Genomic DNA, 27839 nt, shown 5'->3' with positions numbered 1-27839 from the left:
CTTCAATATTTCCCAGCATTAGGGTGTTTTCCAATGAGTCAGTTCTTCGAATCAAGTGGCCAAAGTATTGGCGTTTTCACCTTCAGCATCAGTCCTTCCAATAAATATTCAGGATTGATTCCCTTTAGGATGGACTGGTTGGATCTTGGACTGGATCTTAATTTCCACACAGGACCCTTAGACCTGTCCCTCCTTCCGTGTTCCTTATCTCCCTGGCCCAGAGCACAGCCTGCCTCTCTGCCCAGAGAGCCGGGAGGTGGCACGGGGAACTCAGCAAGATGCGGTGGGCTTGGGAGGCTGACACTCCCGACTCCTGGAGCTGCCCTCCAGCCAAGGCCAGCAGCGCCCCCTGCTGCCCCTGTTGAGCTGTACACACTTCCGGGAGTAGGGAGCAGAGAGACCACAGCCAGTGGGGACAGGAAATGATGAGGTCCCCTGCAGTCCAAGGAACTCTCAAGATGTCTTCTCCAACACCATAGTTCAAAAGCATCAATTCTTTGGCACTCAGCTTTCTTTATAGTCCAACTCTCACATCCATACATGACTGCTAGAAAAACCATAACTTTGACTAGATAGATGGACCTTTGTTGGCAAAGTAATATCTCTGCTTTTTAATATGCTGTCTAGGTTGGTCATAACTTTTCTTCCAAGGAGCAAGTGTCTTTTAATTTCATGGCTGAAATCACCATCTGCAGTGATTTTGGAGCCCCCCAAAATAGTCTGACACTGTTTCCACTGTTTCCCCATCTATTTGCCATGAAGTGATGGGACCGGATGCCATGATCTTAGTTTTCTGAATGCTGAGATTTAAGCCAACTTCTGCTAAGCTCTAGGAACTCTCTTCATGACTGGGGACAATGCAGCAGATGTCTCATCAGAGCAGGGGTGGCCTCTCGCTGGGCCCCCTGCCTGCCCGGTTCTTTTTCTGCCTTCCCTCGTATCCTCCTTGTCAGACCTCATCATTTCCTGTCCCCACTGGCTGTGGTCTCTCTGCTCCCTACTCCCGGAGTGGGTACAGCTCAACACGGGCAGCAGGGGGCGCTGCTGGCCTTGGCTGGAGGGCAGCTCCAGGAGTCGGGAGTGTCAGCCTCCCAAGCCCACCGCATCTTGCTGAGTTCCCCGTGCCACCTCCCGGCTCTCTGGGCAGAAAGGCGGGCTGTGCCCTGGGCCGGGGAGATAAGGAACACGGAAGGAGGGACAGGTCTAAGGGTCCTGTGTGGAAATTAAGAAGAAAAAAAAAAAAGTGAAACTCTGGACTGGGGCACATTTTAATGGCATCACCAAATCAATGCACACGAGTCTGAGTAAACTCTGGGAGTTGGTGATGGACAGGGAAACCTGGCTTGCTGCAGTCCACGGGGTCGCAAAGAGTCAGACATGACCGAACGACTGAAATGAATGGATAAAATCCCAGACACCCCAAGAACAGGGTAAAAGGAAACTCACTCAGGACGTTGCCTTCAGAGGTTGGCTGGCACGTCAGTGGAGGTCAGTGCTGGGGGCTCTTTGGGTGAACGCAGGAAACCTGGGGCTCTGCCTACCACCTACCGCACCCCTACCCTTGCCCGCTGTGCCATGGGAGGGTCTAGTCCTTTCTCTGCAGGGGCTATCCCTGCCCTTGCTCCATACCCCAGGACCCCAGGAGATCCTGTTGACATCATCTGGGGGTTCATGGAGCCCAGGGTTAGGAGCACATTATCCTGGTTCAACACTTTGGAAGGGGAAATTCTTCCCATAGTTTTCCTAATAAGCATACAGGGGTTTTAAAAAAAAAAAAAAAAAACAAGGAAAAAACACCCATGTAAAGGATAACTTCTCAATAGGTTATGATACTAGACTCAGTGAGAGATATTGCATAACTTCGGGGAACATATGACATCTAGTTTGGTGAGGCCACAAACAGTATGAGGGTTAAATCCACCAAGAATCTGGAATCAGGTCTCAACAAAACTGAAAGGCAAATCATTTATGAAATTCAGCAGAGAGAACTTGAAGTTGACTTGAAGCTGAAGCCACTCAGGGTCTAGAAGCCACTCAGGGTCTAACCCTGGTTAGGGTTAGGGAAACAGTAGATGGGCAGTCAGCTGCCAAATGAATATACGCCACATCTTGGGGTGGCTTCTAAGACCCCTTTCCTGTCTGTCCCTGGTGGCTCAGCTGGTAAAGAATCCACCTGCAGTGCAGAAGATCCCAGTTCGATTCCTGGGTTGGGAAGATCCTCTGGAGAAGGGATGGGCTACCCACTCCAGTATTCTTGGATTTCCCTGGTGGCTCAGCTGGTAAAGAATCTGCCTGAAGTGCCAGGTACCTGGGTTCGATTCCTGGGTTGGGAAGATCCCTTGGAGAAGGGAATGGCTACCCACTCCAGTATTTTGGCCTGGAGAATTCCATGGACTGTACAGTCTGTGGAGTCGCAAAGAGTGGGACATGATTGAGAGATTTCTGCTTCCTCTCTATCTCCTGGATTTGGCAGGACTGTATGTATTCTGCTGGGTTTCCCAAATGGCCCCAGTGCTAAAGAACCTGCCTGCCAATGCAGGAGACATAAGAGACACTGGTTAGATCTCTGGGTTAGGAAGATCCCCTGAAGGAGGAATGGCAACCCACTCCAGTATTCTTGCCTGGAGAATCCCCATGGACAGAGGAGCCTGGTGGGCTACAGTCCATGGGGTGACAAAGAGTTGAACACAACTGAAGCGACTTAGCCGCACGTACGCATGTGGGCTTTCTGCTACAGACTGCAAGTATGCACCTACTTGTTAGTACCTCTGCCACCAAAGAGCTGCCAGAAAGACAAAAAACTGAAGCTGGGACTAATTTTGCCTCATTAGTTGAAGCACACCTTCAAGTTAACACAGTTAAGAGGTTATTTGGCAACTTATCCTATAATAAAACTGCATAAAATGTTAGATTTTTGTAAGGCACAAACATTCAGATATGACAAAAGCCATTACTTATAATGGTTGTTGAGGATCTTCTATAGCTTTTAAAAGTTATTTCTCTAATACTCACAATGCTTAAAATTTTCTTAGTGACAAATGGGCTTCTCAAGTTCACCAAGTATTTTTTTTTCTTTGTTTTGTAGTATTTATTTTTATTTGTTTATTTGACTGCATGCAAACTCTTAGTTGCAGCTTGTGGGGTCTAATACCCTGACCAGGGATTGAACCCAGGCATAGAGAGTGCAGAGTCTTAGCCACTGGACCACCAAGGAAGTCTTGTGCTGCTTAAATGTTTTTATAAGAAGAAGAATGATGCACATTTTGTATAATTTGCAGGAAAAATGTTTCAGAAGACCTTGCAGAAACGTACTGGGTTTTGTTTTTGTTGTTGATACTTTGTTTCTTTTTCTAATAGCTCATTATTTTCAGATGCATCATTGTGGAAGTATTATCCTGGTCCAGTATGTCACTCCTGCCTGAGGCCTGATGAGAGTGTGGATTGACATTCAGTTCAGTTCAGTCGCTCAGTCATGTCCGACTTTTTGCGACCCCATGAATCGCAGCACACCAGGCCTCCCTGTCCATCACCAACTCCCGGAGTTCACTCAAACTCATGTCCATCGAGTTGGTGATGCCATCCAGCCATCTCATCCTCTGTCGTCCCCTTCTCCTCCTGCCCTCAATCCCTCCCAGCATCAGGGTCTTATCCAGTGAGTCAACTCTTCGCATGAAGTGGCCAAAGTATTGGAGTTTCAGCTTTAGCATCATTCCTTCCAAAGAACAACCAGGGCTAATCTCCTTCAGAATGGACTGGTTGGATCTCCTTGCAGTCCAGGGGACTCTCAAGAGTCTTCTCCAACACCACAGTTCAAAAGCATCAATTCTTCGGCGCTCACTTTTCTTCACAGTCCAACTCTCACATCCATACATGAATTAGAAACCTGCTAAAATGAATTTTGTATACCACTGGTTACTTGCAGATGCTTATATTCTTGAAGAAGCAATTGGTTGGTTCTGAACAGGTGAAAAATTAGTCATGTATTAAACTTTAGGAAATACAACTCAAGCTGATTTTTAAAGTTAACAGATTGTCATGGACATTTCAAGTTCCTCTAGGAAAGCTTAATCAGAATGCACATACTCTAATTTGGGAAGCTGCTTTGCCTTGCTGTAAAGTTCTGTGTTTAAGAATGTTGCTGTTGTTGTTTAGTTGCTAAGTTGTGTCACTTTGTGATCCCATGGAGTGTAATCCTCCAGTGTCCTCTATCCTTGGGATTTCCTAGGCAAGAATACTGGAGAGGGTTGCCATTTCCTTCTCCAGGGGATCTTCCTTACCCAGGGATCAAGCCCACGTCTCCTGCACTGGCAGGCAGATTCTTTACCACTGAGCCACCAGGGAAGCTCTTGAGTATGATACCAAAGCATTACACACTTGAAAAATGACAAGGATATGGTGAGCATTAAGGCCTTCCCCTAACTTTTGTCCTTTGTCTTCAGATTCAAAATTTTTTTCATTTATCCTGATTTTAAAAAGTAAGTCAACTTTATTGAGACATGCTTTACATAAAACAAAACACAGCCGTTATAAGTCTGCAGTTCTTGATGAGTTTTGGACAAATGCATGCACTTGCTTTACAACTACTGGGCTGTTGTTACTGCCCTGTTGCTGCGATGCTCCATCCAGTTAGAGAACATTTCCGTTGTCCTGAAAAGTTCTTTCCTGATTCAGTCACTCACCCTATTTTGAAAAGAAATTTTAAAACCATTTTTTTTTCTTTTCTCACCTAGTGATCTACCCCAATACACTGGTGTCTCCTTTTCTTTCCTTTTGATTATTGCTGCTCTAGCAGTCTGTCAGTTTGTTGGATTCAAAACAGGGAGCTGCTTATTGGCTCTACTGAGTAGGCAGAGAGGAATATACCTTATTATTTTTCTATTTTTTTCTCAGTAACCTCTCACACATCCTCTGACATCTCCATCCATCCATCCATCCCACCCCCCACCACCCACCTATCCGTTGATCCCTCCCCTACACACCCAGCTATCCATCCGTCCAACTTTTGGAAAGTCTACGGAATGAGCCATGGGTCACCAGGAATCCCACCTCCACTTAATTTCTGTTCTAACATGGAAGCCAGACAATTTAACAACTACGCTGAGAAGGCCATACATTTACGATGGGGAAGTATGGGGCACCATGGGTGACACAGCAGGAGTGGCTGGGAATGATTCTCAGAGAGAGGGAGACATTAATAATGGAGACAGAGGGCAAGGATGGTTGACTTGGTTAATTATTTCAGGCCTATTTATTGAGCCCTGCAAGCTGGGCACGGTGGTAGCTGCAAGAGATTCAGACACAGGTGAGTAGGGAAGACATGGGACCGGTCTCATGGGATACACATCTCTATGGGGTTGGCCCAGGTGGGGCTGGGCAGTCGGGTGATGTTTTAGGAGACACAGTCAGTGGAGCAGAGGGAAGAGAGGAAGGACAGAGCAAGTTAGAAATACCGCAAATTCCACATGACCAGGCATGAAAGTCAATCAGGAGGTACAACTCTGAGCAGGGCGTATAGCAATCACTGGGCACTCAGTAGCTGTGTAGAATGGTATCTAATCCCTAATCAGAATCTTTAAACAGAGACGAGGACTGTAGGAGCCTCATCTCAATCACTTGCAAATAATCTTCTCTGTCTTTCACAAGCATAGTCATGATTAAAATGACCTTTCACGAACAGTGGGGAGGGAGTGCTGAAGAAAATGAGGAGTGCTGAAGAAAATGAGGTATGTGAGAAAAAAATCCATCTACCTGATTGCCATGTAACGTTTGGTGAGTCACGAGAGTGAGAATTTCAGATGTGAATTAAAGATTGCCAAAAGCAGTGGCATATTTGAAATTCCCTGTGTCCTACTTTAGAATCAGAAGACAGGAGAACTGGGAAAGAAAAAAAAAAAATGTATTTCTTATCTGTATTCTAACTGCTTAAATAATTTCAATGTAAATTATTCATGTAGTTTCCATCTGAATTGTTGACCTTAGATGAACTTTATTTGATAGGCACTTGGAGCAAATATTCCACAGGATTCTTTAAATGCTATAAAATAGGACATTCCCCAGCTGCTGATTCAATTTTGTTCATAACATGGCCATGGAGTGTATCTGATCCTTTGCAACATTTGAGAAGATGTATTTAGTTAGTGATGAAGTCTGTACAATTTCACTTAAAATTAAAGCTCTCCAAAAATGCAAACCTCCTCTGGGCACTAAATCTCACAATATTCTGGAAATAACAAATCCTAAAATGCTCTCTGACTGCAAATCAATGTTTTTAGCTTGAGTATTAATAGCTGCAGAAAATGTTATACTTCTCTAATCATTTACTACCCTTTGTTTGGATTTAGCACACATTTTGAGTATCCTGATTTTCTTTTCTGGGATGGATGGCTCTAAGCTACTTACCATCAGATGAGAAATATATTCTATCAAAATCTATTTAAGGAACACATCCAATCAATGGCAAAGGATGTGCTCTGCATGACTCTGCCTGTTTGGTGTCTGTCCTTTTGCCTTTTACTGAGCCCACTCACTAGGGGGGCTACAGAGATGCTTGAGTCCTGGGCACGTTCATGATTTAGGGGCCTTTGCTGAAGAACTGATGTTTTCGAACTGTGGTGCTGGAGAAGACTCTTGAGAGTCCCTTGGACTGCATGGAAATCAAACCAGTCCATCCTAAAGGAAATCAGTCCTGAATATTCATTGGAAGGACTGATGCTGCAGCTGAAGCTCCAATACTTTGGCCACCTGATGCAAAGAGTCCATTCATTGGAAAACATCGTGATGCTGGGAAAGATTGAGGGCAGGAGGAAAAGGGGGAGGCCCAGGATGAGGTGGTTGGATGGCATCACCAACTCAATGGACATGAGTGTGAGCAAACTCCGGGAGATAGTGGAGGACAGAGGAGCCTGGCGTGCTGCAGATCATGGGGTCACAAAGAGTTGGACACAACTTAGCGACTGAACAACAACAACGTAGCCATCTGCCTGGAGACCAGACTGTGAGCACTCTTAGCTTTGGAATTTGAGCTGAGGCCGCCACAGGTACCTTAACTCAGAACCATTCATCAGGCATTGTCCATCAGGAGTAAGGCTGTTTGTTGACATGTGGATTTCTAATCTAGGATCTGAAGGCTTCCCGGGCAATGGGACCAGCCACCCATATTTCTCCAGTTATGTGTAACGGGACCTGCTGGAAATCTGAGGTAACTAACAACACAATTCGACTTTATTCCAGGGTTATATATGAGATAGGACCCTGGACCAGCACACTTCCCAATCCAGTTCTGCTCTGCAGAGGCTCCTAGTTACTCAACATGATGACAAAAAGCAGCCTCACCCTCCTTCCCTGGTGGTTAATTAGTGAATCTTCTCAACAGTCAGATTCAACCAACTTGATGCAAATGAGGATTTTCCTACACGCTTAGACCACAAACATACGTGAATTTAAAATATGCAGGTGCTCCTGAGGAATGACAGAATGAGGCTGCTCTTCAGTGGAAAATGGGAGCACGTGAACTTCCATGGAAAAATGCCTGATGTTCATCTTCAAAGAGATGCAGACATCATTCGCAAATAAGAGTGTGAAAGCGGAAGTCCCTCAGTCATGTCCGACTCTTCGCGACCCCATGGACTGTAGCCCGCCAGGCTCCTCTGTCCATGGAATTCTCCAGGGCAGAATACTGGAGTGGGTAGCCATTTCCTTCTCCATGGGGTCTTCCCAACCCAGGGATCAAACCCAGGTCTCCCGCATTGCTGATGGATTCTTTTACCGTCTGAGCCCAAAAGATACATATATGTATGAGTACACATATATATATCATTTGCAAATAAACACGGCATTATTCAGGCCTTTGAGGGCTGGCCAGGAGCGCACCACCATTTTTGATCAGACTTCCAGGTGAAATTCAAATAGGAGGCTTACAGACAGACTTTCTGAACATAACTGGCCTTTGCAACTTAGTATGTTCCACAGGCATCTTTTCTACAGGAAAGAAAATTCCTCAAATTAACCATCAGAAACATTGTTTACAGGGGTGTGTGTATGTGTGTTTGGGCATGTACTGGTCATGTCCAACTCTTTGCCACCATGTGGAATATAGACCGCCAGACTCCTCTGGCCATGGAATCTTCCAGGTAAGAATACTGGAATGAGTTGCTGTTTCCTACTCCAGGGGAATCTTCCTGACCCAGGGATGGAACCCGCCCATGTCTCCCGTGCCTCCTGCATTGGCAGGTGGGTTCCCACTGCCCCACCTGGGAAGCCCAATGTTTAGCGGAGCTGATGGCAAAAGGGATGTTAATCTCAGCATCCTCTCCCTGGACAAAGGAAACACTCCAGACTTCTGATTTCAGTTTTATCCATTTTCCTCTTTGCTACGTGATGCCCCATTAGTGTGGCCGACAGCCTGTGAATGACGGCAAGGAACCGGGAGTTCTCAAACCCAGACTGATAAAGGAGTGCATCCTTCTGAGACTGCAGAAGTCAAAGGGCTCACAGGCTGACCCTTAGAAATAAAACAACGGAAAGCTTTTCCATAAAGAGCATGTTGTGTCGATTTATTAGAGAATGCAGTTAAAAAAAATATCTCGTGGTTAGCCTCTCCAGTTTAAAAGCACTGAACTACGAACACTTGAACGACTATGCAAGCATCTCTTGCTCATTTGTCCCCCACACCCCACCAGGTCCTGTAAACAGGGTTTGGAGACCATTCAGTCAGTTTCTTGATAGGAACAGCCAAAAGCCTTTACTTCTTAAAGAAAGCCCTCTTCCCCTTTTCTAAAACATGCACTGTTACTTGGCATTAGGTATTTCAAAAGGACAAACATTGTTACAATATTGTAAGGCCAAAAGGGAGTACCCATCGACCAGACATACACATACACAGGACACTAGAAAAAAATTACAAACGTTAACCTAGTGTGACAACTCCACCAGGAATTAATGCGAAAGGCACTGCACCCTTCTTATATCCACTATCCACTTCACGTGCTTTGAATTCAAGTCCCATCAAACATCTGAAAGGCATTTTCTACAACATACGATTCACGGGGAGGTCAACACATCTGACCCTAGTCTTCCCTGGCCATATATGTCTCACCCAAGTGCACAACAGGTGTGAATATATACTACCGGCTTTATTTACAAGTTTATCTTGATGTATTAGTGGGGGTAAAAAAATTAATGATCTCAACTGACTATTCCCCCCGAAAAGGGTTTTGGCTATGGTTCAGGTTATATAAACCACCACGTCAAAGAAAGAAATGAAACCTACGTATTGCCTGATCTAAAACATCTAAACTAAAACTTCTCACCCACTAGAAGTTGGCAGTGAAAGTGCTATTTTCTGAATTTTATAAGCGAAACGCTACACAGGAATTCCAGATCGACTTCTTTTGCAAAAACACAAGTTATCGGTCGCATCGGACAGGAGGCGGAATGGTGTGTGTATTCCAGGTAGCATCCCCTCCACCCCGCCGTGGGTGCCCTTGCAAAGACAGTCACGAATCTGCAAAGGTGACAGACTTCACAGATGCCTTCTTATCTCCCCAGAAGATGTAAAACAGCAGTAGCGCAACTCTACATACAAACAAAGGTTAGCTCTGAGAAATCAGTAATACACATGCACAAACATCAGAACACGAAGGGGGAAATGAAACGGTGCCGTTTCCACGTTGCACAGTTGCTTTCACAACCTTTCTGCACCAGACGCCTCGTGGCTTCGCGTGGCGCCTTTTCCCACCAGGAGAGAGAGTGCGTCTACCTTGTAGACTGATTAAACACAAAAGACTCTCCCCGGGGCCGGCGGATCAATCTGCCCCTGGCCAAGACAGAACCTACCAGAAGAGAACAAGTACAAAACACTATCATTATTGGTTTTCCCGCGATGCTCCCAGATGTCCTTGTGCGATCACCCCAAGCTCAGTGATTGGCTCGGGGCCTGGCCAGGAGCCTCGAACACTGACTGAGGCGCAGTGTTAGAACCAGGGGACGAAGCCTCGATTCTCTTCTGAGCAACGTGAACTGGAATTTCCGCCACAGCGGTCACGGCTGCCGCCTCCAAAGCTGTGACCGGCTGCTTCCACAGTAAAAGATGCCTTCTTGCGAGCATGGTTTGGAGCACGTCTTCGTCCGGGCGCCGGTTCAGCTTAAGTGGATGGGCGTGTACTCTGGCCTCCTGGTCTGGATAATTTTGGGCTTCGGTCTCTTCATTCTTTCCATCTCGTCTTCTTCCTCGTTCTCCTGATCGCTCTCACAGACGTGGACCACCACGCTGGGGGTGGTGTCGGTGGCTGCATGCAGTTCATACTTCTCCCCTGGGGAAAGAAGATAATTGCAGGGTAACTCAGGCAAGGGGGTAAGGGCCAAAAAAGGCAAGGGGAAAGGAATGTGCAGGCAGGAGTCAGCTCGGCCGAGCTTCCGTGGGCATCCACTGGGGACCTCAGGACACAGCGAGGCACACTCTGGATTGGTGTTTCTTTGGTGGCTCCTTGGCTCAGCGGTAAAGCATCTGCCTGCAGTGCAGGAGAGCTGGGTTCGATCCCTGGGTCAGGAAGATCCGCTGGAGAAGGAAATGGCAAACCACTCCAGTACTCTTGCCTGGAAAATTCCATGGACTGAGGAGCCTGGTAGGCTACAGTCCATGGGGTCGCAAAGAGTCCGACACGCCTGAGCGACTTCACTTTCACTTTCTTTATACATCTCAACACTGCAAATGACTCTGTTTTCAAACACTCTGAGTCCAGGCATGTGAAAGGTATGGAAGGAATGTATATTTAATTACTCTTTGCATGTATGGGCTTCCCTGGTGGCTAAGAGGGTCGAGAATCTCCCTGCAGTGCTGGAAACCCAGGTTCGATCCCTGGGTTGGGAAGATCCTCTAGAGAAGGAATGGCAACCCACTCCAGTATTCTTGCCTGGAGAACTCCATGGATAGAGGAGCCTGGCAGGCTACAGTCCATGGGGTTGCAAAGAGCTGGACACAACCCAGCAATTAACACTTTCAGTTTTTTAGCATGTACACTAGGCTCTCTCTAAACTACCCAGGAGACTTCCCTGGTATGGTGAAAGCGGCACCTGTTCAGGAAAAGATGTATGAATAAAGGCATCAAGTAAGGCCCTCTTGGGCATCTCTCCCCACTGAAGGCTTTCACTGAAGCTCACAGCCCAGGCTAGAGATGGGAAGCATGGGGAAGCCTCTTTGCCCAAAAGAAACAGATGTGAGTTCTGAACCAGATGCTCCAAAAGCATTTTTGACCACAGCATCCTTTTTCACACAATTATCAAACCCCTCAAACCAGGAGTGTCCTGCTATTGTACAGCAGCCTGAAATTTATCAGGCTCAGTCAAGGGGCTTTTACTCATAAACAAAGTGTTGCCTCTTCTCAAGCCCACACATGAGACTGCAATGTTATTGTAACTGCCTCTGAAAGGGCTTCTCTTGTGGCTCAGCTGGTAAAGAATTCCCCTGCAAGGCAGGAGACCTGGGTTCAATCCCTGGGTCAGGAAGATCCCCTGGAGAAGGGCATGGCTACCCACTCCAGTATTCTGGCCTGGGAAATTCCATGGACTGTATTAGTCCATGGAGTCACAAAGAGTCAGATACGACTGAGCAACTTTCATTTCACTGAATGGGTGAGGGCTTCCCAGATGGCCCAGTGGTAAAGAATCTGCCTGCCAATGCAGGAGACATAAGAGAGGGCTTCGATTCCTGGGTTGGGAAGACCCCCTGGAGGAGGAAATGGCAACCTGCTCCAGTATTCTTGCCTGGAGAATCCCATGGACAGAGGAGGCTGGTGGGCTCCATACAGTCCATGGGGTTGCAAAGAGTTAAACGTGACTGAGTGACTGAAACAGCGAACGAGCTTCAATATTCTCAAGGGGCAGAAAGTTAAGGTAGAGGGTCAGATATATCACTCAAAATCTCGGTCATGATCCTCTTTACAAATCTTTATCTCCTGCCAAGGAGGCATAATCCGGAAAGCAAGGAGACGGGATCACATTTGCAAAATCTTTGCAATCTTGTTGGCTGAAAAACACACTGAAATATGAATTACTATTCAAGCTCATTGTTGAGTAAACTGAAAGCAAACTGATGTCTATTCTCTAAAAGGGCTTCTCAAACAAGACATCTGTTAAAAAAAAAAAAAAAAAGCGATAGGTTCTAGACTGTAAAGAATGTTCATTAACAGCTCTTCCTGCCCCTGGGACAGTTTGACTCCTTTCTTTAGGTGGACGTCTCCCTTTCCCCCTCTCTAACATTCCAGAAGTTTCCAACCCTGGGCTCTGCTAATGCACCTTAGCCTGGAGCTGCTCGGAGGAACACTGGCACTTCTAACTTGAACTTCATGCCACGGTGAGCAGCGGGTGATGCGATCTTTGCTTTCTACCATAGAGGGAATTTTCTGCCTGAGAGGTGTTAACAGCAATGTCACCTTTTTCATATGAAACTGCTGATGGTCCAGGAAAACAAAACTCTCCACTCAAAGGAACATCAATCAGATTACTGGTCAAGGAGAAAGCTGATGGCCTCAGTGTTTACTGCATTTGCCCCATGGATAGGGCAGAAATGGGGCTCAATCCTGGTCACCCCAAGACCCCTGCCTGCACCTTCCAGCTCACCCAAACCCTATCGATAGGATGGGAACCACCAACATTTTACCGTTTCCAGAAAACAGGTACTGAGCTCTGCTGATGAGCCAGGCATTGTACGAAGTGCAACACCCATTTTCTGGATGAGAAGCCTGAGGCCAGAGTACCTTTCTTCCCAAATGCTCACACCTTTGTCCCTTCAGAGGCACAGAATCTCTTCCTTCCCTGGCAAGCTCAGTGGGTGAGCACCCCTGCCTGTGGGCCTGTGTGTCTGGGGCTCCTTCTCCTCTTGTGACCTATGGGTCTCTGACTGCTCACACCTTCAAATGGGCAGGTGAGGACCGTGTCGATAGACAAAATTCCCTTGACTAAAACTGAAACTTAACGGAAGTGGGGAAAGGCCCATTTTCTCCTTTCCAAAGTCATCCCCGCTTGGAGCGACAGCACGTCTGAGGGGGGTCTTGGGTCCCCTACCCACCTCCCCCCGGACCATGGGCTGTGCTCAGTGGGTGAGGGGAGGCAGTCACGTGATGAGATGCAGAGAGATCACGGTGATGGGTCCCCAGGGCCAGCTTGCCGCTCTTCCTAAGGGAATAGGTCAGAGGCGGGCAGGTGTGCAGGCTCCCCAGTAATGGGTGACCCCAATGCAGAGGCAGAAAGCCAAACAGAGGCAATTCACAGCATGCACTGGCATCCATCCGGTGACGGGGTGAGAGGGGTGCTCTGATGGACGCCCTGGGCAAACCTCTCCACGTGTTCTCACCGCCCCCCACCCCCAGTCCTTACCCGAGGGCACGGCTTACCTGGCCCTAGCTTGGAGATAGCGTATAAAAGGTCATAATTTATGACGGGAGTAGCGTCTTCCACTTGTTTCCAGCCGACCGGCGGTGAGGCAGGAGGAGAGATGAGGAACTGTTTGTCTGGATTCGGAGGGGCCAGGTGCGAACTGCCTATGTGTAAAGTCTGGAGGAGAGAGGGAGGAGATGTTTCTTGAAGGGGGAAGGACAGAGGCAGCGTGAGGGCGCCTCACGACCGCCTGCGGAAGACAGTGGTCGGGGACCAACCGCGTCCACAGGCTCACCCCGGGGTGAACCGCCATACAGCTCACAAGCGCGGGGAGAGGGGACTTAGGTCATTGTGCAAACGTGATTAGAGCGCCCTCCCGGGGTAGGGACTCATAGGCACCGTGGACCACGAGAAAGGATGCTTGACCTAGACTCACCGGGAAAGACCCTGATGCTGGGAAAGACTGAAGGCGGGAGAAGAAGGGAAGAACAGAGATGAGATGGTTGGATGGCATCACCGACTCAATGGACATGAGTTTGAGTAAACTCTGGGAGTGGGTGATGGACAAGGAGGCCGGGCGTGCTTCAGTCCATGGGGTTGAAAGAGTCAGACACACGACTGAGTGACTGAACTGAACTGAGACGGATAGAAAATACACAGAGGTAATTTTAGAACAGACGGAAAAAAAGTAAAGCGAAGAGGTCAGGAGGGATCTCAGAACCAATTGCCTGCAGCTCCTCGTGTTACGGAGGCATTACAACATATCACAGATGCTCCAAAGGCTAAGCGACACCTCTAGGACTGACACCAGTTTTCAGGAGGGCAAAGCAGGGATGGGGACTTGCCACGCTCTCAGGCTTCCCTCCCCCTTTGGGGCTCTGAATCAGATGCCAAAAGGGAGGGAGGAAAACATAAATGCACCTTCTAGGATGCGTGCACGCGTGCTAAGGTGCTTCAGTCGTGTGACTCTTTGCAACCCCATGGACTATAGCCAGCCTGACTCCCCTGTCCATGGGGATTCTCCAGGCAAGAATACTGGAGTGGGGTGCCATGTCCACCTCCTGGGGAATCTTCCCGACCCAGGGATCAAATCATATCTCTTCTGTCTCCTTCATTGGGAGGCAGTTTCTTTATCACTAGCACCACCTGGGAAGCTCAGCTTCTAGGATACATATTTTAAGAAAAAAAATAATGATAAGGGACAATAACCGAGATCCTGGTTCTGGGGTCTTAAAAGTTATGCCAGTGAATGGAGGGCTGTTTGGAGTCATCTTACATTCAAATCTGGCCACTTTTTATTTTCTTTGTTCTTTAGTATAATCCTGCCCCTCCTCCACTCCCCCCCCCTAAAAATTTCACAATGAACATGTCTTTACTTCAATAAACCAGGAAAGGTCATGGGAGGGTCTAAGCAATCGCTTATATGGAACCGCACCAAATGCAGAAGGGCATTTGTTCCCAAGGATCCGAGGTCTAAGGCTTGGATCCACCAGGGGGCAGGGCATCCGCTCCAATTTACCCAGGCAGGGCTGGCAAGTTCGCCTTCCCTGCAGGGTCTGGAAGCCCCTCAACAGGGTCTGCCCCGAGAACTCAGGGCCCCCAAGGGGGTCTCTTTCACCAGGGAGTAGGAGCTAAAGGGCTTTGGCTCTCTTGCCAAGCTGTTAAGACGTCTATAACATCGTCAAGTGGAAGTTTATGCGCTGCCTGGAAGGTGGGTGGTCTACCATGATGGAGGGGCGGGGGCAGGAAGGAGGTGATGGGCAGGAGGAAAAGCAAACCTGCCCTGGAGATCCCTGCCCCACCTGGGACTGCCCTGGAGCCTGGAGCCCCGCTTCCCAGAAGGATTTCTTACCATTTTGCTACCTGCCTGATGAACCCATTTCCCCCCCAACCCCGGCCTTTCAGACCGGACCTGGCAGACCGGACCCGTGTTGATGTGCAGGGCGGGTTTGCAGATACAGGCTCTCGGAAGTGAGCAGGCTACTGAGCCCTGCTCAGAACCTGCATAAAGCCAGAACCTCTCTAGTCTGGGGTTCTAGCAAAGTCACGCCCACCACCCTGTGGTCCTCCACCTTCCAGAGTCAGGAAAAGACTCTTTTTCCCATCATCACTCGACTCAAGGTCATCTATGAGGTCAGGGATCAACTGCACCCTGCTATCTTAAAACAGGGGACGTGATACATTTCTAGTATGAATTTTGCCCCTCTGAAGACAATTTCTTGGAGTTTCAATCAACATATAGGTAATGGGTGTCTAGGAACTTCCCAGGTGGCTCAGTGGTTAAAGAATCCACCTGCAATGCAGCAGACCCAAGTTTGATCCCTGGGTCGGGAAGATCCCCTGGAAAAAGAAACGGCACCCCACTCCAGGATTCTTGCCTGGGAAATCCCATGGATGGAGGAGCCTGGCAGGCTATAGTCCATGGGGTTGCAAAAGAGGTGGACATAACTTAGTGATGGTAACAACAACAATGGATATATACGCTGTTTTATGGGAAAGCTGGTGGCTCAGACAGTAAAGCGTCTGCCTGCAATGCGGGAGAGCTGGGTTCGATCCCTGGGTCAGGAAGATCTCCTGGAGAAGGAAATGGCAACCCACTCCAGTATTCTTGCCTGGAAAATCCCATGGACAGAGGAACCTGGTAGGCTACAGTCCATGGGGTCGCAAAGAGTTGGATACGACTGAGCGACTTTGCTTTCTTTCACTTTAAGGGTGAGAGGGAGAAGGCGGAAGTGTGGGTATCAGTGAAATACACTCACCTGAGCAAAATATAATTTCATTTCCTTTCCAAGAAATTCAGTCTTATGTAGCTGGAGCCTGGCATCTGCTGCAGATAAGGGGTTGCTGAAGTTTATTCTGACCCGTTTGAAGCTTTTAAAATACTGAAAGGTGATATCTTTGTCATAAGTCCTAAAGAGGGATTCAAATTTGGCCTGAAAAATGAAAAATGAAAGGAATTGGAATCTACTTGCACATTGACCTTTGACTGGATGGCTTCATTACAGTTCTTACGGAGAAACTGAATCATTCATTGTTTCAAGAACTTCCAACTTCAGATCCTATTGTTCCATGATCCTCCCAATCCAGGGAACTTCAGTCTCACCACTCTGCTTAGGACAATGCCCTGTCCATCAAATATTACTTAGGGCTTTCAAACACGAGCTAGTTTGAAAAAAAATTTTTTTTAATTCAATTAGGAAACAATAAAGTTAATTTAAAAACGCTTGCATTTCTTTCTTTTTTTTTTTTTTTAATGCCCTATAGGTGGTAAAGGTACATTTTCCCTATGGTTGTTTGCCTTTTTTTCTGTTTTTTCTTTTTTTTTAGTTAGAGGATAACTACTTAACAATATGCGATGTTTTTTGCCATACATCAACAAGAATCGGCCGTAAATATGTTCCTTCCTTCTTGAAGCCGCTCCCACCTTCCTCCCCACCTACCCCTCTAGGTTGTCACAGAGCTCTGACTGTGGGCTCCCTGTGTCTTACATCACACTCCCACTGGCTATCTAGTTTACATACGGTAATGCGTATGTTTCAATGCTGTTCCCTCAAATCATCACATCCTCTCCTTCCCCCACTGTGTCCACAAGTCTGTTCTTGACATCTGTGTCTCCTTTGCTGCCCTGCAAATCAGATCATCAGTACTGGTTTTCTAGATATCATACATATGCGTTAATATATGATATTTGTCTTTCTCTTTCTGACTTACTTCACTCTGTATAAAAAGGCCTTGCATTTCTTAACATAAAGGAAGCAGTTAAAAAAAAAGTTCCCAGTGGTATTTTCCCATTCAGTCTGTCATGTTTTAACTCTCTAAAATAGTACTGGTTTTTAAAAATGAATGTACTGTCAAAGAGCCTGTTTCTATACACCGGCTTTAACACACGTATACATTTAGCTCTAGCGTTTAAGAACTAGTGAACATTGTGAAACAGCATGAGATCGTAGAACTGAAATGCCTGAGTCCAATGATTAAAAGCCTAGATTCAGGAGAATGTTTCATCAGAGCCTGGGACAAGTTCTGCAGGAGCACCACCCCCGACCACCACCAGGTTGGGTCCTGAATGGGGTGTTGTTTTGGGGAACTGGAAGACCACTGCCATCTTTTCCAACCAGAGGGGAAGGTGTTATGGACAGTCTTGAAACTTGTAGGAAGATTGTGCAGGGGCTGTCAGTTACCAGATTTCTGAATCTTTTTTGCAGACTAAACTCTGGGGATGGTGAGAGGCCAATGGCGGTGGCTGAGAGCGGGGCTGGGGCAGGCAGCGTGTCCTCTACCCAGGTGACTGGTGAGACGAGGAGGCCTGGAAGGACTCTGGAAATCTATAGAGAGCATGCTGTTTCTGCAAAGCAGAGAGAGGATTCCAGCAGAAGTGGAGAACGTCCCTGAGACTTTTTGGTACTAGGAAGTGGAGGAGGGGATGGGCCTCCGGATGGATGGGTGGTTGGTCAGTTTCTGCTCCATCGGGCAGGGCTCCACGGGGCAGGGCCTGCCTTTCCTCCTGGCTGGCGTCTCCACCAGGAGACGTGGGAAGAGCTCACAGAGTTTCTCTCTTCCAGTTCCTTGGGTTTTGTTAGTTGATGGAAAAGTCTGTGACTTTCCCAGGAGAGGTGACGCGGAGAAACAGGAGGAGAGCAAAGGCGCAGCAGATGCTCAAGCTTCGAGTTCATCTGGCCGCGCGGTGACTCGGTTGGTCTCCGCCCCTCTGTGGAGCACGGGTGAGTCCGGGGCGTGAGGGTGTCTGTGCGGATTTGGAATTTCACACGACCTCATCCGTAGGCACTGTGACCAACTGTTTGGAGTTATGATTCATAACTTAAGACAGATGAGTTTGATGGATATTTTTAGACGGCAAGTCAGGGCTGAGGACCAGAGTGCAAGAGAACCCACACTACCTTGTTAATTTCGTATTGCTCTCCTACCGTTCTTTTATAAAATAATCTCATTTGTTATTACAGTTGTTGGGTGGTTTCTCTACTGAAATGAGTAAACAGTGATTTTACTCACATAAGGCTAATATTAAGTACATAGACTTTGTAGTAAGTTTACACATAGATTGGGCTTCCCAGGTGCCGCTAGTGATAAAGAACCCTCCTGCCAATGCAGGAGACTTAAGAGACCTGGGTTCGATCCCTGGGTCGGGAAGCTCCCCTGGAGGAGGGCATGGCAACTCACTCCAGTATTGTTGCCTGGAGAATCCCATGGACAGAGGAGCCTGGTAGGCTACATACAGTCCATGGGGTTGCAAAGAGTTGGACAAGACTGAAGTGAATTAACAAGCATGCACGTACACAAAGACCATGCTCTAATATCTAGTTAAAAAACCACGATTCTGGCTTGTAAGCAGACTACATGATTAGGGAGTTAAATTTGATTTAAGAAAAAAAGACAGAAAACGTCCCAAGTCTCAGTATGGCTTTAGGTATAAGGATATAACATGATCACTGCCCCCTAAAGAGAACACACAGAATTCATTCCTATACAGTCTTGTTTTAGAGATCAGTAAGATAGCTTCAGAGCTACTGACGGAAATCTTGGCATTTTAATCAAATGAAGAAGTAAAGCATAGTAGTTAAAATCCCTAGTTATATTAATAACCATTGATGACAGCTGCTTTCCAGGAGGTACGATGTTTAACTTATCTATCTATTTATTATTTGCTATGGGTGCACTTTCTGCACCTGGAAAAACCTAGAAAGTTGAAGACAGGCCCTTATAATTACTTCAAACATTCAAATATCTCTACAATAGTGATTTCCTAAGATAAAATCAAAGTATCCTGAACTCGAGATGTCAAAGTGAAACATTCTGTGCACTGTCAGAAAGTCCTCCCTCCAAAAGTTTACTTACAATCTACAAAGAATGAAACAAACACCATGCTGAACCCTGCTTACTAACTGGCCAAGGGACAGAGACATTTTTAAATACTGAGCTTTAAAAAATTCCGTCAGAGCTAATTCCTCAGGCAACACCTGTTGATTCTGAAGGCTCAAAGCATTCTGGATGCATTTCAAAAACCCCAAAACCCACAACGAGAACCACACATCCCCACCAACTATCTCAGCTAATAGTACCAATTAACATCATGCTTTGAAATCGCTCTCTCAAATTAAAAAAAAAATTACATTATATCAGAAGCCTTACCCTGGTTTCACTTTCGCTGAAGATCTCACTGTTTGCCACACAGGCAATCAGGGAGCTAAAACTGTAGTTAAAATTTCTAAAGTGCATCTTGCTTTCTTACAGTGAGAGCTACAGCGACTCCCGCGGTCAAGCCCCAAGTGGATGGAGTTCTTTTACCAGAAGCTGTTAGGTTCTTTCTCGAGCCGGCGCTTATAAAGCAACGAGGTCCGGCTTCCCGCCCCCACCCCGCCCCAACTCCGGGGGAAAAAAAAAGCACTGCTTCCAGGGCATCCTGTTTGGACACCAAATTCCTGAGTCAAGCCCTGCTTGACTCGCAAGCGGACAGGGACAGAGTGTAAGTTTCTACTGGAAAGAGGTGACGTCAACACCTTAGTCATTTTCCCTATGCTAATTAACTTCGCTTGGGGAGGATGGAAAAAACGGCCGAGGTTTGCTTTGCAGCTGTTTTATCTCTCCCTCTTGCAGCATAGTTTCCACTGGTAGTAATTCCATTCAGCCACTCAGTCACCAGGCTGCGCCGCTGAATGGGACGACCCTTCTTAGGATGGAAAATGTTACAGACAGAAGCAGGAAGGGTTACAGCAGTAAACAGTAATTAGCCTGCGGGGAACTTTCAAGGCTTGGAGAAACCTGGAAACTGAAGTCTTGGGGAATGGTTTGATCCCTGTAATTTCCTGAACACTTAAATCAAAGTTTCATACACTGGGATATTAGAAAAAACATTTGGAAATCTGTCTTGGTCAATGACCTCTGTTTTTCAAAGAAAAAAAGTAGAATTCGTTTCGAAATGTGCCCTGTTCCTCCCACCTTTTTTTTTTCCTGATGAAACTTTTTTGGATGAATGTCCTAATTCCCACTTGTATTTCATAGTGAGAATGTGGGAAGTGATCCTAGGATTTTCGTTGAAAACTTTGTAATTGGACAACTAGGAATAGGCAGCTCTTTCATCATTTTCTAACGCCTACTGAATTCGGAAAAAAAGATTCGAAAACATTTTAGAGTAATCTGAACCTCTGAAGCTGAGAAAGAAAACATTAAGAGGCTGTCTGCTTGGAGACTCAGAGACTGAGTGTTTTCGGTTTTGTTTTAAATAGGAAAGGATGATGAAATAGAAAGAATGGATAGTATAATTGAAGAGCTAGTTCAGTTGGCCTTTTTGCGGGTAAGAGGTCTGGACTAGAAGAAGCATACTGGAATAGCAGGATACCGGTTCTTTGAAAAGGCTACAACTCCTTTTTTCCCCAAAATTTTCATTTTACTATTTTTTTTAAATTGAAGTACAGTTGATTTACACTGTTGTGTAAGTTTCAGGTGTATAGCAAAGTGATTCAGTTATACGTGTATGTGTATCTATTCTTCAGATTTTTCTCATATCAGTTATTACAGGATATTGACTATAGTTCCCTGTGCTATACAGCAGGTCCTTGTTGCTTATCTCTCTTAAATGTTATTGTTGTTTAGTTACTAAGTTGTGTCCAATTCTTTGCAACCTCATGAACTGTAGCCCACCAGGCTCTTCTGTCCATGGGATTTCCCAGGGAAGAATACTGGAGTGGGGTGCCATTTGTTTCTCCAGGGGAATCTTCCCGACCCAGGGACCAAACCCGAGTCTCGTACATTGACAGGCCAATTCTTTACCGCTGAGCCACCAGGGAACCCCTTAATCCCGTTAAAATGCTGCAGCTCTTTGAACTTCCAAGTGCTGTGTCCATTTTGGTCCCTATGGCGGTCTGAGTGCTAGGTTCTTCCCACCCTCTCCAATTTCATTATCACCTAAACGCAGTCACGTTATTTATGAAAAACATCCTCTAGTCTAGAGGCACACACGGACACTCTTAAGCTTCCAAAAGTTAAGTGGAACCCTGCTGTTCACATGTAAAAATTAACTTCAAAGATTCATTAAAGTCAGCCAATAATGAAAAGGATATATGCAACGGGAAAGAGCAAACTGGAGTATTTATCCCTCCATAAAAGGAAATGCAAAGTCTTCCTGGATGAGTGAGGGTTGCTTTATCTCCGTGTGTGGTTCCCTGCTGCCAGTTGTAGGGTTATGTAAGAGACCAGTTATGGTGTTTGCTTTGCCAAATTACCTGTAACTCCCAACCGAGGAGATTTAAATGCAAAAGATCTAGAAAAGTTTTGAATGCTGTAAAATTGTGTACGTGTGTGTGTGTGTATGTATGTATGTGTGTCTGCTCAGTTGTGTCCAACTCTTTGCCACCCCATGGACTGTAGCCCACCAGGCTCCTCTGTCCATGCGATTTTCCAGACAAGAAGACTGGAGTGGGTTGCCATCTCTTCCTCCAATCTTCCTAACCCAGGGATCAAATCTGTGTCTCCCATGTCTCCTGCATTAGCAGGCAGGTTCTTTATGGGATGCATCAAACACCAAGGGGACAGGGCCACGCTGGCTGGCGCTTGGTTCCAGGGGCTGTGCACTTGACCTGGCTGCATTTTCAGCGCAGAGGCCGCAGGGGGCCCTGGGGGCACGTGCGGGCTTTGGTGGCAGCGTTGGTAGGGGAGGCGTTGGTGGAGGGAGGCAACGGGGAAAGGGACCAGGAGGTAGAAGCCACAGAGGTGCACTCTACCCGCCCAGCGCGCCTGTCCCTCCTCGCCTCTCTCTCCTGGAGTCTGCCTCAGGGAACAAGAGCTAAGGGGGGATCAGAGGAGGCAGAAGAGGCTCATTTCTCCATCTCCTCCTCGCTCGCCTCCCCCTCCTATTAAAAGTCATGACATGAAGCTCCAGCTCAATTGTGCGGGCAAACCTGGAACGCTTCTGTTCATCTGAGACAACAGCACTGAACTCACTCAAATTTGTAACTGTGGTTTCACGGCATGTGTGCTCAGGGGTGTCTGACTCTTTGCAATCTTTTGAACTGTAGCCCCGCCAGGCTCCTTTGTCAATGGGATTTTTCAGGCAAGAATACTGGAGCGGGTTGCCGTGCCCTCCTCCAAGGGATCTGCCCCACCCTGGGATTGAACCCACATCTCCAGTGTCTCCTTCATTGCAGGGAAAAATTCCTTACCCTCTGAGCTGTGGGGGCGGGCAGTGGGGGAAGTCCATGGTTTCATTATATGGATGGGAAAAAAAAGTTGTCGTGAGGTATGGGAAGATGGTTCAGCTGTCTTTGCTCAAAGAAATCAGTGCTAAGTGATAGATTTTTCATTAGGCCGTCCCTAAAGCCTCCCAACACACGCCATTCTGTTCCTGCCTTTGAATTGATGGTGAGCTCCATGTGAATTTCAGACAGTAAAGAAAGAATCTGCCTGCAATGCACGAGACCCAGGTTTGAACCCTGGGTGGGGAAGATCCCCTGGAGAAAAGAATGGCTACCCACTCCAGGATTCTTGCCTGGAGAATCCCATGGACAGAGGAGCCTGGCGGGCTGCATATAGTCCATGAGGCCACAAAGAGTTGGACATGACTGAACGACTAACACGTTCACTTCCTTCTGAATCATATTTAGGGAACCTGAGTGCTTCCATTTCTAGATCAGGGAAAGGGGCTCAAAGTGGCGCTGATTGTAGGGAGGCTAGACTGGATGCTGGCAAAAATCACTGGGTCACAAAGTGTCCCTGAGCCCTGGCCCAGGAGAGAAGCCACCTAGGGTCCAATAGCACAAGTGTCCCATGGTATGAGAGGTACAGAGCATGGACCCTTCATGGTGTTCCAAAGCCCCAGCTGGCACTTCATTTGCTCACCTGAAAGTTCTTGTTAGGAATGTCCATCTTGGACTGTATGTCTGTTACACACAAACTTGCATTTCTAAACGTCCTATGGTATTTGTATGAGCTCCCTGTTGGTTCAGATGATAAAGAATCTGCCTACAACACAGGAGACCTGGGTTTGATCCTTGGGTTGGGAAGATCCCCTGGAGAAGGGAATGGCAACCCACTCCAGTATTCTTGCCCGGACAGTTCCATGGACAGAGAATATAGTCTATGGGGTTGCAAAGCGTGGGACATGAGCGACTAATACACATGGTATTCGTATATTTCTTGTGGTTGGAAACTCAACTACCTTCTTAATTCTTGTTTTCAAGTCGGATGTAAGTGATTTGAAGACAACAGTGCCCACTGAAACGTCTCATTAAAACTCTCGAAAAGCACGCTAAAAATTGCACTTAAAATAGTAAAACTGCAACCAGAAGTTAGAAAAGCACAATGAAATGCTTTTGTCCACTGAATGCTTTAGATGGTTTGCATTTCTTCCATTCATACCGTTCAAAATTTGAAATGAAGCTCTTCAACCTGCATTTCTGGCTCCAAGCAGTCAGAACATATTTTCATTAAGAAGTTTCTATTTTCAGTGAGGAAAAAATGAGGTTTATGTTGAAATTCGTCATTCCCATTACAGCACGCCTAAAGCTGAGAAAATGACCTCATCACACCTGTTACACACCCCAAGGGGTTCACAACCATGCCAAGAATGTGCCACTTGTGAAGGCTTCCATGGGATGAGCAGAGAGAGAAACTGAGTTCTGACTGTGTTTCGCAAAGCAGAGCACAGCAGAGGATGAAGACATTTGCAAAGATCTCCTGGGAGGGAAAATGACACACTCAACTGAGATCAAAGATATCAGAGTGTTTATCTTGAATGGCAAGGAAACTCACATTTTAGTGGCGCCTTCAGCTTCTGAGATAAGGGACTAGCTTCACTGTTGTTTAATATTCACAGTCCTTCCGACTATGATGTGAAGCATGGTTCCCCCAACCTAAGTTATTGCACGAAAGAAAAAACAGTGGCCGCTGACTCGTCTTGATCACTCCCCAGTTTAAGAGGTGTTCTTCACCGAAGGGACGTTCTTGTGCGCACCTTGTCAACCAGGTTCATGTCAGACTCCGAGTGGCTGTGAACACTGAACCACGTGACTGACATAGGCAGAGAGCCCAGGACGGTGCCCGAAACACTATTAGTGGTTGATGCGCTGAGCTTCTGGCTCCTGTCTCATCCATAACGATCCTGAGGTTCAGATGGGCTCACTGTGCTGGGGAGATCAGGACTCGCCCTGATCCTCTGACCTCGGAGTCCCTGCTTGTGCCCTGGAACCACTGCCGCACTGCAGCCTTGTCCCTTGGTATTTCCCCATCTACGTTCTCTAAGTCTCTCTGGCATCTTGCACGGCTTCCTCTCCTAGGTGGCCTGCTGGTCAGTGGAGATATCTCTAGGTTTCCTGGACCACCCCCCTCATTTGGCCCTCCTGCACCCCGCTTCAGGCAGCCCTCTGCAACCACGGTAACTTTCTAACTGGCCTCGCTGTGGCCAGTTTCTTATTGCTCCCAGATAGTGTGTAATTCCCAGAACCAAAAACTTCCCGAAGCCGAACTTGTTCACATTCCTCTCCTACTAAGACTATAGAGATTTCAGGGACTTCCTGTTGCTCTGTAGGTTAAAGATAAGATTTTCGCTTGGTATTCATCCGTTCATCCACCCATCTACCCAATTTTTTATCCAAGCACAGTTCCAGGTACTGAGGGTTCAAAGGTGACAAAACTTTCTGTCCTCATGAAGCTAATATTCTAGATGAAAAAAAAGAGAAAGAAATGAGATAAAGGGGTAAAATACATAGTGTGTTTCAATAGTGGTCAGTGGTAAGAGGAATAATTAAAGTTGAGAAAAGGAGAAAGAAAGTGAGAAAGAGTGTGAAAGAAGTGGGGAGGAGGGAAGGAAGAAAGGAAGAGGAAACAGACTTCCCAGGAAAGGCATTCCTGAGAAGATGACAGGTGGGTACACTGAGCCTTAAAGGAAGTAGTGGGGTGAAGTGGTGGGATGCTTGGAACAGCATTCCAGGCTGTGGGAACAGAAGGCACCAAGTCCCCTGGCGCATTCCAGACCCAGCAGGAGCCTCAGGGTGCGCCACAGAGGAGGAATGTGGACAAAGTGGTTGGGAGTGAGGCCACGTGAGACTTTCAGCCACTGGAAGGTCTTTGGCTTGCATGCTGATGTCAGAAGGATTTGAGTAGAGGAGGGGCATGAAGGGATTTCCATGCTGCAAAACTACTCCAGTGTCTGGGTTCAGAAAATGTAGGCTGGGGGGCAAAGGTGCCCCTAAAGCATGAGGCCTTCTCTGATTGCAGAGCTCATGTCTCCTCTAGGCAGTCCTCAGCTTTGCCTGCTTTCCTTGGGTCCCTCAGTGAGCTCCTTCCTCGTCTCTTCTCTGCCTACCAACTCCTATTTATCCTTCAAAGCCCGTCATTGAACACCCCTTCTCTAGGAGGCACCCCTCCAGGCCTCATGTTCTCTCCTACCTTTAACCCTGGTGATGTCCCTGCCCCACAACAGGCACCCCATGCAGTCTGCCTGATACCCTAGTTATATTCTTACCTGGCAGCACTACAGGACTTCACCAGGGATGGTCCATCTGAGACAAGCAAAGAGCCAGCATCCACCAGCCATCAAAAAGCCATGGCCATCTGTGTTCCTAACTAGAGGGTGTCCCGTGTCTTTGGTTTAAACAAAGACCACGCCATTCCTTTTCACTGCAGGAGGTGGTAAAGGCACACGTTTGCTCAGCGGGTGCTGATCACATTCCGGGATGCACTTCCTCCCTCCTTGCAGCTTAGTGGCTCGTGGGTGTCTGGGCTAGGGGCGGAACCACCAGCTCACCACCAGCTCTAGACTGAGGCCCCCCCATAGACACTCCCAGAGGCATGTGACTCTCCTTAGGGGTCTACAGCCAGGGTCTCACCAACCCTTTGTCATTTGGGCAGAACATGAACAATTTAATAGATGTTCACTTGTCTTTTTTAAAATGCCGGTTTTTAGGGTATGTTTTGTTAAGGTGTACAGTGTAGAGTAGAATTTGTCTAGAATTTACAAATTAAGTGCTTTTACTGGCAGTTGCACTCAAAAATTTTTATCAAAAAAAATCTTTTATCTATGAGGTTCATGATCAAAAATGTTTGGAGACCTATTATCTCTACGGTAGTGTGGTTAAATTCCCAACCTGCTTTTTTCGTGATGATCAGGTATGAAAAAGAGAACAAAAACTATTCTTCTTTCTATCTTTGTTATCCCTGAGGGGTAATGGGGGGGGATGGGCAGGGGAGGGGGGCGGAGCCAGATGCGGGTCAGAAATTTACTGCTCATGGCATTGCTTTGTGACCAGTAAGATCTGCTCCGCCACAGCGAGGGGCCTTTGCATGAAAGAAAATGTAAGACAGAGCTGATACTGATAGCCTTTTTTGTGATGGACTTGGAAGGTTCTAACCAGAACCCCTTAGGCAAGAGAACTTACTCTATGGCTCACTGGGTAAGGAATCTACCTGCAATGCGGGAGACATGGGACCATGGGTTTGATCCTTGAGTCAAGAAGATCCCCTGGAGAAGGAAATGGCGCCCCGCTCCAGTGGTCTTGCTGGGGAAATCCCATGGACAGAGGAGCCCCGAGGGCTACAGTCCATGGGGTCACAAAGAGTCAGACACGACTGAGTGACTGAGGGCACACACACACAACCAGAAATCCTTAGGCCAGAGGGTGTGCTCGCCTCCCCCTACAGAGGATGATGCCTGTGAATTCTAAATCTGGGCCAAGAAAACCCTCTTTAATGAAAATCATCTTCATGTTTCATAACCATTAATCTTCTGAATCTGTATGACAACACGGAAGAAACAAAAACACATTATTGACTGGAGGTGTGTTCACATCACAGGTGTTAGTTTCTGCCAAAATCCCCCAGTCAGTAATGTGTTAAAACGAAATTTCAGCCTTGGTCATTTTTGATACTTTGGGAAAAAACTGGAAAAGCCTCAAATATCATTTGATGCTCTTCATAGATTAGTATAAGATAGTGTACAAATAAATCGTATTTCTGTGATATCATAGAACTTCCTATTCTTTTTAGCCAAAAGTGACGGCTGCAGTGGTGAAAATGCTCAGTTCAGTTCAGTTGCTCAGTCGTGTCCGACTCTGCGACCCCATGAACTGCAGCACACTAGGCCTCCCTGTCCATCACCATCTCCCGGAGTTCACTCAGACTCACGTCCATCGAGTCCGTGATGCCATCCGGCCATCTCATCCTCGGTCGTCCCCTTTTCCTCCTGCCCCCAATCCCTCCCAGCATCAGAGTCTTTTCCAATGAGTCAACTCTTCCCATGAGGTGGCCAAAGTACTGGAGTTTCAGCTTTAGCATCATTCCTTCCAAAGAACACCCAGCACTGGTCTCCTTTAGAATGAACTGGTTGGATTTCCTTGCAGTCCAAGGGACTCTCAAGAGTCTTCTCCAGCACCACAGTTCAAAAGCATCAATTCTTCGGCACTTAGCTTTCTTCACAGTCCAACTCTCACATCCATACATGACTACTGGAAAAACCGTAGCCT

At 47.0% G+C, this 27839-nt stretch overlaps 1 protein-coding gene across 3 annotated transcripts in view; it reads right to left on the bottom strand.

Moving 5' to 3' along the window:
- Window positions 1-8545: 8545 nt before the first annotated feature.
- RCAN1 (regulator of calcineurin 1) overlaps window positions 8546-27839 on the bottom strand; it is a 121844-nt gene continuing 102550 nt past the window's right edge. The window contains exons 1-5 of one of the 3 annotated variants that reach the window (XM_068971466.1): window positions 19519-19657; window positions 16125-16304; window positions 14581-14600; window positions 13389-13531; window positions 8546-10310 (exon numbers count right to left, since the gene is read on the bottom strand). In XM_068971466.1, the coding sequence (XP_068827567.1) occupies window positions 10138-10310; window positions 13389-13531; window positions 14581-14600; window positions 16125-16304; window positions 19519-19605 (603 nt within the window). In that variant the 5' untranslated portion in view covers window positions 19606-19657 and the 3' untranslated portion in view covers window positions 8546-10137. Of the gene's footprint in view, window positions 10311-13388; window positions 13549-14580; window positions 14601-16124; window positions 16305-19518; window positions 19658-27839 lie in introns of those variants that run through there. The other 2 variants (XM_068971429.1, XM_068971386.1) reach the window with 2 other exon arrangements.

Source organism: Capricornis sumatraensis, chromosome 1 (assembly GCF_032405125.1).
Source record: "Capricornis sumatraensis isolate serow.1 chromosome 1, serow.2, whole genome shotgun sequence".
Classification (NCBI taxonomy): domain Eukaryota; kingdom Metazoa; phylum Chordata; class Mammalia; order Artiodactyla; family Bovidae; genus Capricornis; species Capricornis sumatraensis.
This window is presented reverse-complemented; position numbering and strand designations above follow the sequence as displayed.